The 17,640-nt window shown below is 40.0% G+C and overlaps 1 protein-coding gene across 1 annotated transcript in view; it reads left to right on the top strand.

The window, feature by feature from the left end:
* The window catches only part of ERC2 (ELKS/RAB6-interacting/CAST family member 2), a 612,577-nt gene that overhangs the window by 224,809 nt on the left and 370,128 nt on the right, over positions 1 to 17,640 (top strand). Inside the window, exon 6 of the mRNA XM_087825036.1 lies at positions 9,312 to 9,479. Within this exon, the coding sequence (XP_087681162.1) occupies positions 9,312 to 9,479 (168 nt within the window). The remainder of the gene's footprint in view (positions 1 to 9,311; positions 9,480 to 17,640) is intronic.

Genomic DNA, 17,640 nt, shown 5'->3' with positions numbered 1-17,640 from the left:
TGAACTGATTCCAGTGGGTAAAGCATTTATCATGGAACTTGCTAAATTGTAGAGGCATGGACTGATACCCTCTAAAATTGGATCACTAACATATTTCATGGTTCATTGTCGCCTATTTGAAAATTTTTTCACAAAGTTTACATGACTATATTGCTTGTCAAATCATCACAGATATGCGAGGAGTTAATTTTTGCAACAGTTGGTTACACACATTGACAGAACAATCTAGAGTCACCATTGGGATCTCTTGAACTCTTTAATCTTGCAGAGTTAATGGATAAAGCTGCCATTGCTGGAGTTTGAGTAATGCAGCCCCCCATAGACCCGCTAAACGTTGCTTCTAGCACATGGCACTGAGCTGGCTGGCTACTGAGGGACACTAAAAATAGTGCATGCTCAAAGTATTTTCCATTCCCTCATACTGACCACTTAGTTGGGAATGTAAGAAATATACTCACAAAACTACCCTGAAATTTGCTGGGAGGAGAGTTCACTTCCAGTTGGAGCAATGCAGGTCTTAGGTTTCGAGGTGGTGGTATTTCTTTTTTTTTTGGTCTAAATATTCAGATTGGTCCAGCAGCAGTGACAGGTCTGGTGATGAAGGCAAACTCAGATCGATGCCAGAGCAATCCTAGAAGGATAAGTAAAAATACCCACCCACCCCAGCTTCACACAGGCAAGGAAGCAGGACAAGCTCAAGTCGATGTGAAACGACACATTTCCCCCCGCAAAAAGAAAAGGGATATTAGATTTAAACTGCAAAAACCTAGAGACTCTGAAACTCACTTGGGAAATGGAAAAGTGATTGTTAAAGTCATTGGTTTACTGAGGCAGTGATTGAAACGGAAATCATAAAAAGACTGGATCCCAACTAACAAAAAATGCTAGATTTGAGGCTGGAGAGTCGACACTACAAACTTTCGTTTTAGTGGCTTATAAAGACCCCAAGAGTCAGAAATTTTTATGAAATGATGCATAAGGAGGGGAGTTGAACTTTATTGGAAACCAAGCCTAAAATTACAGCTAAACATTGTTACTTCTCATTTGCTGTTTGTAATGAATATGGAAACTTTCAAAAGTGGCCCAGGAAGCTTCTCCTTCCCCAGTGGCTTTTGGAGAGGCACCTCGGAATGACCACGGTGTGCAAAGACTAGGTTCAGAGGCGCTGCTTGACCTGAGTATTTCTTTAACAGAGGTCAAAGCATGTTTTATCATGTTTACTTGGAAGTTTACTATTTTTTAGGTAAGAATGGTAAGATAAAAACAACCAAATTATGAAACAGTAGCCCCTAAAATTGTTTACATATCCATGTTCTCATTTGCTTATATTTTTCAAATATTTATTTAGCTGAAAATTGTTTTTATGATCCATTGGTGATAAAATCGACTCAACATTTGACCCCTCTTCGTTAACAGTTCATCATCTCAAATCAGTCTCCATCTGAATCTGTAATGATTTGCTCCAAGTAGATAGTAAAGGCAGCTAAGGACAATTCTTATGTACAAACTCATTTTCAGATATAGAAGTATCTTGAAATACATACATTTTCAGTGAAAATGTGACAGAAAGAATGTATCAGTGCTATGGTATGACAAGAAATTGCTGCTAGCATTAATGACTAAGGTGGGTAAAGCATGTAGGTTGGAGGGAAAGGAAGTATTTTTAACAGCTTTGGAAAGGGCACCTCCATTTGGATGCTGAGCAGCTGGCTGGGACTGGTGGGGACTCCTGAAAGCTATGTGATTAAACTATGTAGCAGTGAAGACCTAAATTGCTTTCATAAACATGACATCATAGAAAAACTATGATGCAGCAGTTTTGGGAAGCTGGAAGGTGAAGAGCAGAAATGTAAAAGCAGAGCTCAGTGTCTCAGCTTCTGCAGGGATGCTAGACAGTCGGCCTGGGGGAAGCCCCGGCGCCTTGCAAGCCCTTCGCACGTGCACGTTCCCCTGAGTGCCGAGGCTCCGGGAGCCCTCCTGGGCCGTGCGATGCTCCCCTGCTCCAAACTGCAATTTCTACCCCAACTCAGAGGGCTTAGAGGGATCAGACTGTGAGAGCAGAATGAAGAGGCTGTGAAAAGCAGGAATTACTTTCAGGAGCACCGTTAAGCCTTTAAGAGTGGAATGTAACATTATAAATAATTGTTTTTGTGGTAGGGAAAGAATGATGGCATCTGCTGTTCTGTAGGAGGCTTTGTTCCTCATCTGACACATTTTTCATCCACCGATGATCCCAGTACTTCTGTGTTGGCCACTCCCTCTGTCTTCAGAGTTGGCCAAAGACGCCACTCTGCTGTCTTCGATCTCCCCCTTTATTCTGAATTTGTAGCACATTTTCTTATTGATCTCTGACGGATTACAATCCTCATGACCCAACCTGCATGATAATACACGTATCTTTTGCTGCACATGAGGCCCTATCTGCAGTGCAAGAGAAGCTGTGCTCCTTGGCAGGGTCATTTTTTCAGGGTGTTGGTGTGTCACAGACATTAAATGGTGGAAGAGCTTTCAGACGAGATGAAGTGTGCCTGATGTCCACATGGACTTCATAGAAAGCATGTGATGTCATTCCAGTCGGCTTTTCTTCTTGCCATCACGGAGACAGACCCTCCCCTGGCCCCAGTTCTCATGTATGTTCGATTGCATCACTTTCCATTTTTATTGAGTTTATGGCTATAAAAGAAACCAAAGGCATATTTTTATGGAAGAATATGATTTTCTTTAACCTGGGAACTATATTCCCCTTAGAAAAGCCTTTATTTTTTGTTATTGTCTGCATGAAATATTTATTTAAAATTCATCTCATGGCAGTGATAGTCTGAAAGCTATTTAAAGCAACTGCTTTTTAATATTTATAGACTGAAAGAGTTTTATCATTATCAATCTATTTTTATTGAGTAAAGTAGGTGTACGTAGAACCTGCCATCTTTTTCCTTTATATTAAATACCATTTTGTTGATCAAGTTATTGTCATTCAAATTTCTTTCTCAGTACCCCGCTCTCACAGTAGATTTCTACTCCGGTATTTGCAGAAGTTAGCATAAATCAGTTTTTTCACAGTAAACATCTTCTTTGCTTGGGCATGTGGAGTTGAATTTTTTTTAACATTATTTTCAGAAAAATCGGTTTCATATGTGGAATCAACTATATGCTGTGCTGTCAGGTACAACTGCATATGACTTGGAGCCCTATCCCCCGAGAAGAGTGCTGATCACAACAGATTTAATTTCATTTAGAATTTTAGGTAATCCTAATACTGATTTCCCCTCTATTTACACTCTGTTTGCTGTGTGTATGTATGTGAGAGAGAAAACTCTTACTTTTATTCCAGATAAAAATGATCACAGGCTCACAAATGGTTAAATTATAACAATAATAATGTATTTCATGAATTGCACATGCCAGAGCAGTGCCACCACCTGCTTGCACATACCAGGGCATGTTGATAATTAATCATGTCTCTCTCCCAGTGAACTTGTAAGCAAACACAGAATTGTTCTCAAGACTACCTCTTGTCCAGCCACTACCAAACTTTTAGATACGGCAAGAAAGATGAAACCTGTTTGTCCCCTGATCAATCTGACTTGTCCTTGAGAATGGGATTTCCCTCCATATAAACCTTTCTAGTAAATTGTGCAATTTGGAAACTTCGGGATGTGGAAGTCTCACTTCTTTTTAAGCATCTCACTCTGGTCCATGCTCAGCAGTTATTGTCAGTAGCTTGGTTCTTGTTTATGCCAGTTTTAGTTGCCAAAAACAACCAAAAATGATGGGTGAAATATATTTTAGAAATATACATTTAAAAATGTACTTGTGAACTTTCAAGGTAGAAAGACTCTCAAGGGCCAAAACTAAGTCAAAGCAGGGAGCTGGAGTGATAGGTACAGCACTGATTATATTTTCCTGTTAGCACTTGCTAGACAGGTGAACTTGGACTCTGATTTTCAGTCACAGGGACGTTTCAAAAAAGAGACAGAACCTGGGCCTGCTCAAGATGAAGAGTCCAATAGGAATTCTGCTACCAGTGCCACATAAAGCTGGGACCCCAGACAGCTTCACTCGTTAGTGCAAGGTTAAACTAAAAAGAACCTCCCCACTCTACTCTCCTCCCACTCAGGCTAGGGCCTTCAGGGAAAATTATATATTTTAAAACTTTGAGCCAAGTGGAAGATGAAAAAACTAGCTTTGAGAGTCTAACACTACAACTGGCTCTTGCTTGGATGTGCAGCATGAAGTGGTCCAAAATCTTCAAGTAGAGAATGTAGTTTGAAGGGGTCCTTGCATGGTAGTGTCCCAGGCACCGTACCGGCAGAGGGAAGTGCTCTGGAAGGCCTCATGTTAACTTAGGCCTAAAAGTAGTTCTGTAGATAAAGTTACAAAAAACCATGAACAATATATATATATTTTAATTACAAAACCTTCAAGAAAACAAGCCACCATAAGTGATAGCCAGTAGAAAGAACAAACAGCAGAACCAGATGGCAAGAGCTTCAGAAGTTGGGCTTTTAAGACAAACACTATGATATGAGTATGTTTAAGATGTTTAAATAAGTGAAAGACGGTATTGGAATACAAATAAAAGGCAAGAAACTATAAAAATACCAAGCAAGTTTAAAGAGAACCAAATAAAACTTCTAGAAATGGGAAAATATAAACACAAATTTCAAAGCTCAATGAATAAATACAGAGTGGTCACAGAGGAGGGTCACAGAAGAAATAAACTAAATAAACTAGAAAACAGAGCAGAAGAAATTAAATAAAAGATGCAATATGTGAAAGATGAGTTCAGATACATAGAAGATGGGAAAAGAAGGTCAAGTAAAGTATAACCAGAGTTCCAGAGGGAAGGGTGAGTAGAGTCACTATTCAGAAGCCATATTTGAAGAAATAAAAGCTGAGAGTTTTCCAAAACTGATGACAGGTGCCAATTCACAAATTCAGGAGGCTCAAAGCACCCCAAACGGGATAAGTAAAAACAAACCTATCCATTTGTGTCAAATAAAGCCATAACATCTCAGAGGTAAGACTTTTTGTTTAAAAAGTCTTAGGAAGCAGTTAGAACATTTGTCCAAAAGAGATACATGAATGGCTAATAAGTATGTGAAAATACGCTTAATGTCATTAGTTATTAGAGGAATGCAAGTCAAAACCACAGTGAGATACCACTTTATACCCCTTGTAATGACTATAATTAAAAAGACATAATAACAGGTTCTGGTAAGAGTGTGAAGAAATTAGAACCCTCATATATTGCTGGTGGAAATGCTAAATGTACAGTTGCCGTATGCCCTAGCAATTTTATAGCTATGCACATACCCAAGAGAAATGAAAACCTATGTCCACACAGACTTGTACATGAATATTCTTAGTAGCATCATTCTTCATAGCCAAAATATGGATACAACATAAGTGCCCAGCAACTGGTGAACTGGTAGACAAAATGTGGTATATTCATTCAGGGGAATATTATTCAGCAATAAAAAGGAATGAAGTACTATATGCTCCAACATGGAAGAACCTTGGAACATTGTGCTACATGAAACAAGCTAGTCACAAAGTACATATATTGTATGATTCCATTTGTATGAAATGCCCAGAATAGGCCAATAAATAGAGAGAGAAAGTAGATTAGTGGTTGTCTACAGCTGGGGGTAGAGGGTGGGAAATGGAGAGTGACATCTAATGGTTACAAGGTTCCATTCTGAGATGATGAGACTGTTCTAAAATTTTGTTGTACATTGTGAATATACTAACAACTATCAACTGCACACTTTAGTTAGGTGAATTTTATGGTATGTAAATTTTAAATCAACGAAGCTATTAAAAATGCAGCTAATGGAAAATTTCATGACCTATAAAGAATGAATTTGTTGTAGACTTTAAGACAAGTAAACCATTTTGAGAGCTAAAAAACTGGCAGAACTATAAGGAAGAATTTATTATCCCACCATTAAGTGGATATTTTTATCCCACCCTTAGGTAATTAACAGATGAAACAGATTAAAAGATCAAAATATGGAAGAGTGAAACTACTCGATTGAAAGCATTATCAAAGGCCATACACATATACAGAATATTGCACCCAGCAATTCATGATATATATTCTTCTCAAGCACACAGTATACAAAGTACATTTATGAAAACTGACCACATACTGTGTCAGTACACCAAATTTTAAATTAGTATCAAACATACCATGTTCTGTATTCACGAAGAAAATAAAAAATCAAAAGCACAAAGATAACTAGGAAACATGCATGTATTTGGAGATTAAGACACATACTTCTGAATTATTCAGGGGACTAAAGAATAAATAATAATGGAGATTAGAAACTATTGATGACTAGACAATCATATCAATATTGCATATCAATCTAGTGGACTTGAGTTAAAATTATACTGATAGAGAAATTTATAGTCTTCAAGCTTTTTTCAGGAAAGAAAAAAGACTGAACATTAGTGAGATAAGCATCCAGCTCTAAAAGTTAGGGAAAAAGAAAAGTTAGGAAAAGAAAATAGAATAAATCTGCCCTCCCCCTCAAAAAAAAATTGTAGGAAGAAAATAATTTAAAAATAAGAGCAGACATTAATGAAATAGAAAAAATGTTGGATGACCAAGACAGCCAAAATTGGAGAATTGAACATGACATGCCTCTGCTGAGTTCATCAAGAAAAAGAGTAAAAATAAAGAATATTAGGAATGACAAAGAAGACATAATCATAAACACTATAGTCAAAGATAAATGGGCTTTATGAAAATTTCTTGCTAATAAAGGTAAATTAGATAAAATGCAAAAATTCTTAGGAGGGGAAACATCAAAATTGACTGAAATAATTAGAAACGTGAATATTCTATCAGCAGCAAAGGTGGATGAAATAAGTAATGGTCTTTGGAAAGAGAATGCCAACTCTAGATGGTTTTGCTGGTGATTTGTAATGAACAGTAATGGGAAAAAATTTCAATTTTATAAAAATCACTTTAGAACACATTAAAAGAAGGAACACTTGAGGGCTAAATTAATGCTAAAACCTGACAAAGACAGCTTAAGATAAGAAAATGATAAACCAGTCTTACTCGTAAACATAGATAAAAGTTCCTGAAAAATATTAGCAACTGAACCCAGTGAAATATAAAAAATATAACACATATTGCATAGAACACTCAGTGGAGTTTTTTATGGTAATGCAAGGAGAGGTTAATATTTTAAAAATCCATTAATGTAACTCATTACAATAACATAGAAAGTGAAAAATGTGATAAATCATGAGATGCAGAAAAATGTTGGATAATAGTAAATGTTCCATAATGATTTAAAAAACAAACAAACCACAGAAACTCTTGCCCCGGCTGAGTGGCTCAGTTGGTTGGAGCATCGCCCCTTACACCGTACACCAAAAGATTGCCAGTCGATTCCTGGTCAGGGCACATACCTAGGCTGTGGGTTCGATTCCCAGTTGGGGCTCGGAGGGGAGGCAGCTCATCAATATCCATGTTTCTCTCTCACATCGATGGTTCCCTCCCTCCCACCCCCTTTCTCTCTCTCAAGTCAATAAACATATCCTCGGATGAGATTTAAAAAAACCACATAAACAAAACAAAAAAACCCTGTCTTGCCAAAGTTGTAATAAAAGGGAACTTTCTGAAACCTAAGAGTGCCTATAAAAAGCTAAAACAAACATGAAAGTTAATGGTGAAACACTGAAACCCTTCCCTTGAAGACCAGGAACAAGACAAAGGGGTCACCATGTCCACCAACCTCTGTGTGGCTGGTCTGGGCTCCCTCAGCACAGCGGGTGGACAGTGACCCGACTTCCAGCACGGTGGCCGGAGCTGCCATTCCCTCTGCAGGCCGGGGCCGGGACAGGCATGCCCGACACTTTTTCTTCATTTAGCTGGGAGAAGCAAGTCACAGTCAGCCTAGCCAGGTGAAGAGGAGGGAACAAGGACCTCACCCCTAGTGTAAGGAGCAGCATGTGTGTACAAACAGGAAGAAACGGGTGGCAGTTGTCGTTAGAGATCATCTGCCATTGCTCCTATCAGACTGGCAAAAGTGTGGAATGCCGGTGACAAGGAGATATTGGCAAAGATGCGGAATGATTGCAGAGTGATTAACACACTTACACAGTGCTGGTGACCATGGAAATTAATATAACTGCTTTGGAAAACATGTGCTTACCTAGTGAAGTTGAAGATGTACATACTATGTGGCCCAGCGATTTAACTCTTAGATTATTTTTGCTATGTGTACCAGGTGATATGTATAAGAATGTTCAGAATAGCACTTTTTGTAATAGCAAAAAATGACACATACACAAAAAACACACCTTGGAAACAAACCCAAATGTCTGTCCGCAGCAGAATAGACAAATAAATTGTGGTGAGGTCTTACCATAGAATGCTGCTCTTAAATGAAAACAAACAAACTGCATGTACAATAACGCGATTTAATCTCCAGGACCCATGTGTCATACATTGAGTAGAGAAAGGCAAACAAAGTTCAAAACCTAAATAGTATGCAAAACGAAATGGCATGTCATTTACAGATGCAAAAATTATATGGGAAACCTAAAAGACAAGCAAGAAAATGACAGGCACAAAATGTAGAGTGGGAATTATTGCCGAAGGGGGAAAGAAGGAGATGGAAATGGGTTGGAACACGTAATTCTAATAATCTTTTCTTGGTGAATTGAATGGTGGCTATTCCTTGTATTATTTTCCCTTATACTTTATATTTTATTTCTTTTGTGTTTTCTCAGTATTTAATATAACCCAATACTTATTTTGGGGAGATGGGAATTCTCTTTTGTCAAATAATGCCCTTGAACGATCATTTCCACTGGGGGGCAGTAGAGAAGGCCCAGGTTATGCCTTGGGTTAAGTTCCTTTCTTAGCTCCCTGTTTACCTTCTGAGGATCTTGGTGACTAGGCTTTGTGGTTTCTTTGGTGAACAGCAGATTGGCCAGGAAGCCTTCATTCTGCTGTGAACCTTGGTTCTCAGTGGGGTGGACGGTGGAAGGTGGAAGGCAGTCTGCTGACCTTACCTTTCCTGTTTTCTGCACTGTCAGCCGCCTTGACAGAGCCACCCCAGATCCCAAAGACTGTGTGATTCTCAGGGCCATCTTTTTCAGCAAACTCACGGCCTGCCTTTTTGGAATAATGATCATTGGCTATTGAAAAATAAAAAAGAAATAATAAGTCATTTAAAGAACACACAAATACACACACACAAGAAGGAAATAGAAATCAGGAGTTCCCAAATCTAGAGTAGTATCTGTGGCTTCTAATTTCTTGCAATTTTGTTGTTTTACAGATTGATCAGCTGAAACAGGAACTTTCAAAGAAGGAGTCAGAACTTCTTGCCTTACAAACAAAGCTTGAAACCCTTAGCAATCAGAATTCAGATTGCAAGCAACACATCGAAGTGCTTAAAGAGTCGCTTACTGCCAAAGAACAGAGGGCTGCCATTCTCCAGACTGAGGTAAGGCACTGTCTCAGGACTCGGGCAGCAGGCACTGAGTCCATAGAAAATGCCCTGTCTGAATAGCTTGCTTTAGGAGATTCCTTATCCAGACCCTTGGAGCCAGAGGTGTCTTGGATATCAGCTATTTGGGGGATTTTGGAAAGGTAAGAGCCGTTGCCTGTATCGTAGACTGTATAACACTCCCAGTGGGGTTGCTGGGTGTGTCATACAAACACATGGATATTCCTGCAGAAAAAAATTTATCACCAAATAAAGACTACATAAGGAGCCTCCTGTCAGTTCCTGTCAGGTTGTGCCACCAAAGGAGTTTGCTTCACACTTGGAATTTTTTTTCCATTTGTCAGAGCTTTTCAGATTTGGGAACCAAATTGGATCTGGAATGGCTTTATTTTATCAAAAATCATTTTTAAAAATCAGAATGTCATTTACCTTCCCTTGTTGTGTATCAGTATAGGTTCCCCTTCTGGCACCCGTGGTCCCAGAGGTTTCTTATTTCCTAAGGAGTATCCTCAATTTTCAATATTCTTTTACCTATTGAAGAAAGTTGGTATTGTGTGAGTTTCTTAAAGCAAATGTTGGTTTGTTATTTCTTTTTTTAAAAAAATATTCTTGTTGATTTTTAAAGAGAGAGGGAGAGAGAGAATCATCAATGTGAGAGCCTAACATAGATCGGCTGCCTCCTGCGCGCCCCCTTCTGGGTATCAAGGTGCAACCCAGTGTGCGCCTGCCCGGGAATCCAACCAGCCACCTTTTGGCGCACAGGGCGACACCCAGCCAACTGAGCCACGCAGGCCAGGGCAGTGTGTTATTTCTTATTCACACTTGGAAAAAAACCAAATATATGTTACTATCCTATTTCCTTGCTTCTTTCCATTGGATTATATCTTTGGGGCAGCTAAGGAATGCAAAACACAAGCTAGTTATTGTGTAAGTAAAACAACTGACAGAAAATAAATGATTACATGTGGGCAGCAGTGAAGGACGTGGTGAACGTCCGATTGTGTAGAGGCGGCATATGCTGTGATCACCGGAGGAGAAGGCAGCCTGACTGAGACGCACGCTCCCTCTGTGCTCTTTGGGCCCTGCCTTTGAACGTATATATTTTTGGGTCTTTGGGGAGATTTGAACTTTCCTTAGGAGTTAATGGGGCCGTTCAGTAGGTCTGTGCCCTCAGCGGCGGTCAGGACAGTGTTGAGAGGAGAAAAGAAACAGGTTCCAGACTGGATAAGTCTTGGCAGGGACCTGACTTAGCCCCCATGCACTTGACATTGGCTAATAGGCAATTATTCTGTTGATTCAAACCAAATGATCATGTTGGCGTCCATGACGTGATATTCCACATTTAAGAAATATAATTTTCAGTTCTATACAGTTCCATTCTGAATGTGGGAGCATGGATATTTTCTCTGTTAAGGCAAAAATGCGCTATGCCGTACGTTGGAAGGTGGTTTGTATCTCCTTTGAAAAGGAGCACTGGATGGTATGTACAGCTGTGCTATCTACTACTGTAGCCACTAGCCCGTGTCTAGTCAATGTTAAATCAGTAACATTTAAAATGCAGTTCCTTAGTCACACTAGTCACATGGCAAGCAATTAATGGTCACTTGTGGCTAATGACTGCTGTATTGGATATAGCACAGCTATAGAACGTTTCTACCATCTACCTCTAGTCTAGAATAAGGGTTGAGAACTTTGGCTTGTGGGACAAATCCCACCCTCTGCCTGTTTTTGTAAATAAAGTTTTATTAGAACACAGCCACACTCATTCATCTATGTGTTGTTTTTCGCTATAACTGCAGAATTTAGTAGCAATGGAGATTGTACGGCCCGCAAAGCTGAACATATTTACTCTTTGCCCCTTTATAGAAAACGTTTGCCGACTCACGGCCTTGTGACTTTGTGGGAAGAGGGCCTAGTGGGACTTGGAAAGCCTGGCTTGACCTCTCTCTAGCAGTCTCTCTCTGAACAGGGCCAGACAGTTTGCTGACCCTCGCTCTAGAGCACAAGTTTTTCTTCACACCAGTTACTCACAAAGCAACCCACAGTTGCCTTAAGCTGGCAACAATGCCAGCATTACTGATAAAGTGAGTGTGGTTGCGTTGCTGTGTGTTGGGTAGGAGGAAATCTGAGAAGCAAGGCGGTCAGTTGAGGTATTGCCCAAATAGGCAGCCAGCTGCTGCTGCTTTTTTTTGGTTGTTGAGAGTATTTAGGCAGCTCCTTGATGGTTTCTCTCCAAAAGGAAGGAATGAGAAAGTCTGCTCCGAAAGGCTAGCCTCCTTTCTCTTACTGCCTGTGCTGGCGACGCTGGCGACGCTGGCCTCCCCGCCCGTTTCCCTTCTCTTAGTCCCTCTTTTGTGCCTTCGCTCTCTCGAGTTAGTGGAGTCCAAATTAGACCTATGTATATTTCATGAAAAAGGCAGTGGTGACATTGTGCGAATAGCTTCCATCCCACTTTCAATAATTAAAATGACCCAATAAAAAGACGGGTGCTTTGAAGTAGAAAAAATTATTTTCCATGTGCAGGGAAAGTGAGGTGATTTTCTAGTCTTCTGCTTTGAAGTTGGGAGTGTGTGATTAATGATTTTATCAGCTGGATACATCCGAGGAATTTTCTTTTGGCCTTTTTTCTTCTTTTAAGATCTTTGTAAGTGAAAATGGAGACAGTTACCCAATGATGTCCATCTCTTTGAGGAAGCAGTTTCGGGTATTTGCTCTAATTGTTGGATCACAGGCAAAGGATTTTTGGCAACAGGGTAAAATGTATTAAAGTGATTCTCCCACCTCTAACTCCCTACCTTAGTGGGTAAGTCTTTAGTAGGTGAGATATGTTATGTTTGGTTATTCCTGGCAATAAAGACCCAAGTTTAAATTCATAAGAAGATAGGCCACTCATCCTTGGAGGAAGTTCCTTGTGATAGTTCCTTCCAATTTGATTTCTGAGTCATTCCTTAAAAGCTTTTGCCAAAACAGAAGAGGTCTCTCTCTAGAGTTAGAAGAAACTTGCTGGTTTCTCTGGAAAATCTGTGCTATTAACTGGTCTTAGCCACTCTTTAGAATTTGGAGTAAGTGACAGATGTCACTGGCTTAACAGTTCATCTCTGCCAGGAGGATTCTTGCTATCAGGGAATTTGCGTTTGGGGGGTGGACAAGGGGTGGGAGGCAAGTTGTCTGGGTTTGTGGCTATGTGGCTTGGCTCTCGGGTTGGTTTGTTTTAACTTGTATAAATGCCCAGACACTCTTTGACATGTGTGCAATAAATCAGTGGAATAATAATTACACACACACAGGGATATACCACATAGCTCTTAACATAATATTTTATTTTTTAAAATAGCTTCAAAGGACTCCAAGGCCAAGTTTCTTATTTTGCTACTTTCCTTGATATTTTTTTATGTACCGACTTATCCCCACCTACCAACACATTAATTACGTGGCAGCAGAGATAATACATTAGCTTTCTTGAGCACCTTTATTTTTCTGGATTTCACCAAATAATTACCAACATATCCAGAAATTAAGAAGAGAGGCCTAGACAGTATTCCATGGTCTGAAGTAAGATGCTGTGTGAAGAACACAGCATTCAGGGGTGGGAGGTGTGCGCACATCTCCTCTGCCTCCTCACTGACTAGCTGTGGCATGAAGAAGACAGGAACTTCCCTGAGCCCCCATGTCATCGAGCCAGCCTGACACATCTACATGGAAGCGCTTTAACTCTGGTAGAGGGTTTTGGCCTATAAATTGTGTTGAATCATCCTTGCTGTTATTATTATTTTTATTGTACATCAGGGCTGTTTGGGGAATACTCTGCCTCATTCCTCCTGCATCATCCATTCTGTGCGTTCTGCCTTTGTGGGTCTCCTTTGAGTGTTTGGTGTCCGCATTTACCAAGCTCAGACTTTTATAGTTCAGTGGAGTCACTTTTTATGAGGATGCTATGCCAGTGCCATGTATTTGGTTCTATACCCAAATTAAGAGATTTCTTTTGGTTGTCTGGCAAGTATACTTTTCCCCAGCCCAGCATGATTTTTAAATGGCCAGATGTGACAACTCATTGCCATGTTTGCTGAAAGATGTGTTATATGACTGTGGCATGTAATGCTTGCTTTTATCTTCATTGCTGTTGCAGTAGGTCAGGGAAGAGTTCTACTTGTCTGAGGCTGAACACTAGAGAACCTGCTAAGTGGGACAGAATGTAGGGGGTTCATGTTCAAAAGGCAAGAGCAACAAGGTTAGGTTAGTGGCAGCTCCAAAACAAGGGTCCATAACATTTTTTGCTTTTGTTTTTTAGATGAAATCCAGATAGAAGAGAATATTGTGCAGTTTATAGGCTTACTCCCTAGAACATTCACCTCAGCAAATACACACTCATATTCGCATGCAATAATGTATATAATTTCAGGCAGGTTATAGATGCCCTGAAGCATTTCCAAGAATCTCACATTAAAGATTCCCGCCCTATAGATGTCATACATTTTTTCATTAACACATAGTTTCTGAATTACTGCTGTGTACCAGATATGGTTCCTGCCCTCATCCAGCCACCGTTCTATTGGCTATATGGATATATGATAGAGAACAGATTTATAGTACCATAAATGTTCAGTAATTTCTGGTTATTAATAATTTCACACAAAATCTTAATGATATGCTCTTTCTTCTGTTGTTTAAAAGTCAGTAAGTAAAAGAAAGAGAGAAAATAAAAAGATACAAATGTTTAGCTCCTGTGAAAACCAAAGTATGCAAGTTGCATGAAATAGCCATTCATATCTCTTATACTGGAAGCCTCATATTGCTAAGGTGGTTACTCTGATGTTGTTTTTGTGTTTTGATCAGAGCCGATCTTTTCTGAGTCCACATTCAAGCAACTTGGCTCTCTCTGAGGAAGGAGATGCTATTTATGGGTTTGCAGACACTATGCTGGCTTGATTATTTCAGGAGTTAGCTCATCTACTTAAAAATGCTTCAGTAGGCTGTGCTTCAGGAAGAGCCTTCCCTCTTCTTGTCTAAATGAGTGAGGTATCATTTGATAATATTTTATTGAGCATGGTGCTGAATGAGGTGGGACCCATAATCTCAGGAGCTATTGGTCTTAGACTTTTTAATTTAATTGTATTTCCCAAATGTCTACCGAATGTCTTGTGGCTGCCATACTGAGTTCCAGAAACTGTGGCTAAGTATTTTCCATACAGTGCTTTATTTTAAATTTGACTTACAACTTGTGAAGTTGGTATTGTTTACCCCTTTTTTAAGATGAGAAAATAGAAGTTCAGAGAGGATGTGTAACTTGCTCAAGGTTACAGGGCCTGGGTTCCCAAACGCTGAACTCGTAACCTTAAATCTAGGGCCTTCCACATGTCCCAGTGGATTGAGGGCTTCCTTTGTGTCAAGGAACTGACATACATTATCACATTTAATTTTCATGGCAAAGTTTATCGTAAGTTTTATAATTATGTCTTAATAGGTTAGTTCATTGGGATTGCAAGGATGCTTAGTAGGTATAGCCCTGTACTGGCTATGAAGAGGGAGAAGTGAATAACTTTGGGATTTGAGTCCTCATGGTAACATATGGTTCTAATGACATTAACACTGTGCCCATAATATTGAAGGATATTGGCCAAACTCTAGAGAGGTTAACCTTTTTCATGAAGTCTAGAATCCTAGTACATTAAGAAGAATTCATTGTATACTATTTAGTTGTTATTTCTTTTAAGATGTTTATGATTTTAGACACACACACACACATATTCACACATGCATGCACACTTAGTAAAAAAAAGTAAAAGAATGGAAAATGGTATCTTACCATGTTTTGTCCTTGTGTTGGAGACTGAGGCGATCTTTAAGTTGTCTATTATACACACATTATACAACTGTGATGTAAAAATTTAAGTGCGTTTTTAACAGAAGTGGTGATGATCATTTCTTGAGGGAAGTTGTGCAAGGTGCTGGTGCACGAGGTGGTGGCAGCAAATTTTGGTCTCTGAGTCATGGATAATTCAGTGTGAAAACACTGCCAGAGAGCAGACTTGAACCGTCAGTTTTGAAGCTGAATCATAAAAACCAAGCTTTTGACAATGGCAATGTTGTTATTATATGGAGAAAATAAGTGTTATGAGTCCTTGTGCCCTGGTTCACTCATATTGAGATGAGCCCTCAGCCTCACTTTATGGTGAGGCTGGACTCTGGGGCGTAAAGGTCACCGTGACAAGGAGTCTGAATGCTGTGGTCTCCTGGGACCACTGGGCTAGATGCATTCAGACAGGGCTTTGCAAACTATTCCAGATACTAAGTAGCTTCTCTTCTGAATTCACATGTTTTGAGCAAAAGGTTTTTTTTTAAATGAATGGAAATAATATTTGCCACAATATGTAAGGTGGGATTTACAAGGAATGCCCCTTTACTTTTACTCAGTCAGTTCAGTTTTCCTGTTTACCTCCTGCCTTGGTTGACTAGTAAGCAGTAAAGTCATTTTTATTTATTATTAAAACATTTTTTAAAATGTTTTTATTGATTTCAGAGAGAGGAAGGGAGAGGGAGAGAGAGAAACATCAGTGATGAAAGACATTGATCGGATGCCTCCTGCACGCCCCCTACTGGAGATTGAGCCCGAAACCCGGGCAGGTGCCCTGACGGGGAATCTAACCGTGACCTCCTAGTTCAGAGGTCAACACTCAACCATTGAGCCACACTGTCCAAGCAGTAAAGTCATTTTCAATCACTTTGGCCCAGCCTTCAAAAAATAATATGTTAGCCCGGCCGGGCGTGGCTCAGTGGTTGAGCATCGACCTAGGATCCAGGAGATCGGGGTTCGATTCCCGGTCAGGGCACAGGCCCGGGTTGTGGGCAGCAGCCGATCAATGACTCTATCATCATTGATGTTTCTATCCCTCTCTCTCCCTCTCTCTTCCTCTCCCTGAAATCAATAAAGATATATTAAAAAAAAAAAAGAAGAAGAAGAAGAATATGTTAAATGTCCTTTCTGAGATAGACTTTTGCTTAATGCTCTTCATAATCATGGCATTTAAAAGGTTAGTAGCATCCGAGAAAACCAACTTTTCAGACTGTCAGCTCACCCCAGTGCTGTATCAGAGCACGTTGTCTCACTTTTGAGACTCGCGAGGAATGTCTTTAAAATTAATAAATTAAGGGACTTGGTAGAAAAATATACAAAACAATATCCTGGTGTCACTAGTATTTTTCCATCCTAATCCCGTCATCAGCTTCACATTTTAATGTGTTTTTATTTGACTGGGAAAGGCATCATTTGAAATTTTTATTGATAACACTCTTAACTGCAAGAAAAAGACATAAACCTTCGAGCTGTAACTATCATGGTGGCCACAATCGGGAGGTCTGCAGAATGGTTTATTACCAGGAGAGGAAAAAACGCTGGGAACCACAGTCGTTACAGGGGTCACCACCTCTGCTACGTGCGTTTTACTTCTCTCCCCTTTCATTCTGGGGGTATGTATGGTGGCAGTGCCAAACTACACACGTTCCCCTCCCCTGATGTCTCTGGGCTTTGTTTTGATTCTCTCTTTATTAATGATGTGAAAACTTTGGGGTCACATAAAAATGAGCCAGGGTCAGGCGTGGTGGGCCCCAGAATGCTGAAAATGTCCTTGTATGTAGCTGGTGAAGACATTGTTTAAAGGGGCCACGTTGCACTTCCTGACGTTTCTAGCTGTTTTGCAGATTTTAGATATCCTGGTGAACTTTGCAAGGCAGGCCCATGCTCTTGCTTTTTTAAGGTAAAACATGGAAGACTTCTGGTTGGAGGGATTCAAGTGTGCTGTGCTGGTCACCTGCGGTTCATGGTGACACTTTGCCTTTTAAAGGAGGATTCGGGTAGCGACAGGGGTCGTTCTGTTGCGCTGGCCGGGAGTCGAGTCCTTTCTCGGTGGCGGTTGTTGTTCAGGCTCCGGAGAATGCCTTCTTTAACACCTTCTGAGTACGAAATTGCTTTTGACTTCATAAACACAGGTGTTCGGTTTGGATCTTAATGAACTGTGAAATAGGTAGATGTCTAAAAGGAAATTCTATAAATTGTGAACATGGCTCTGTCAGCACACTAAATGGATTAGGAAAATTCATTGTCTGCCCTGTAACTGAACACCAGTGCGATGCGTGGACCAGAATTAGTCCTGAGAAGCCAATA

Source organism: Miniopterus natalensis, chromosome 15 (assembly GCF_054644295.1).
Source record: "Miniopterus natalensis isolate mMinNat1 chromosome 15, mMinNat1.hap1, whole genome shotgun sequence".
In the NCBI taxonomy this organism is placed as follows: Eukaryota; Metazoa; Chordata; class Mammalia; order Chiroptera; family Miniopteridae; genus Miniopterus; species Miniopterus natalensis.
Note: the sequence above shows the minus strand (reverse complement) of the source record. Positions and strands in the feature narration are given on the sequence as shown.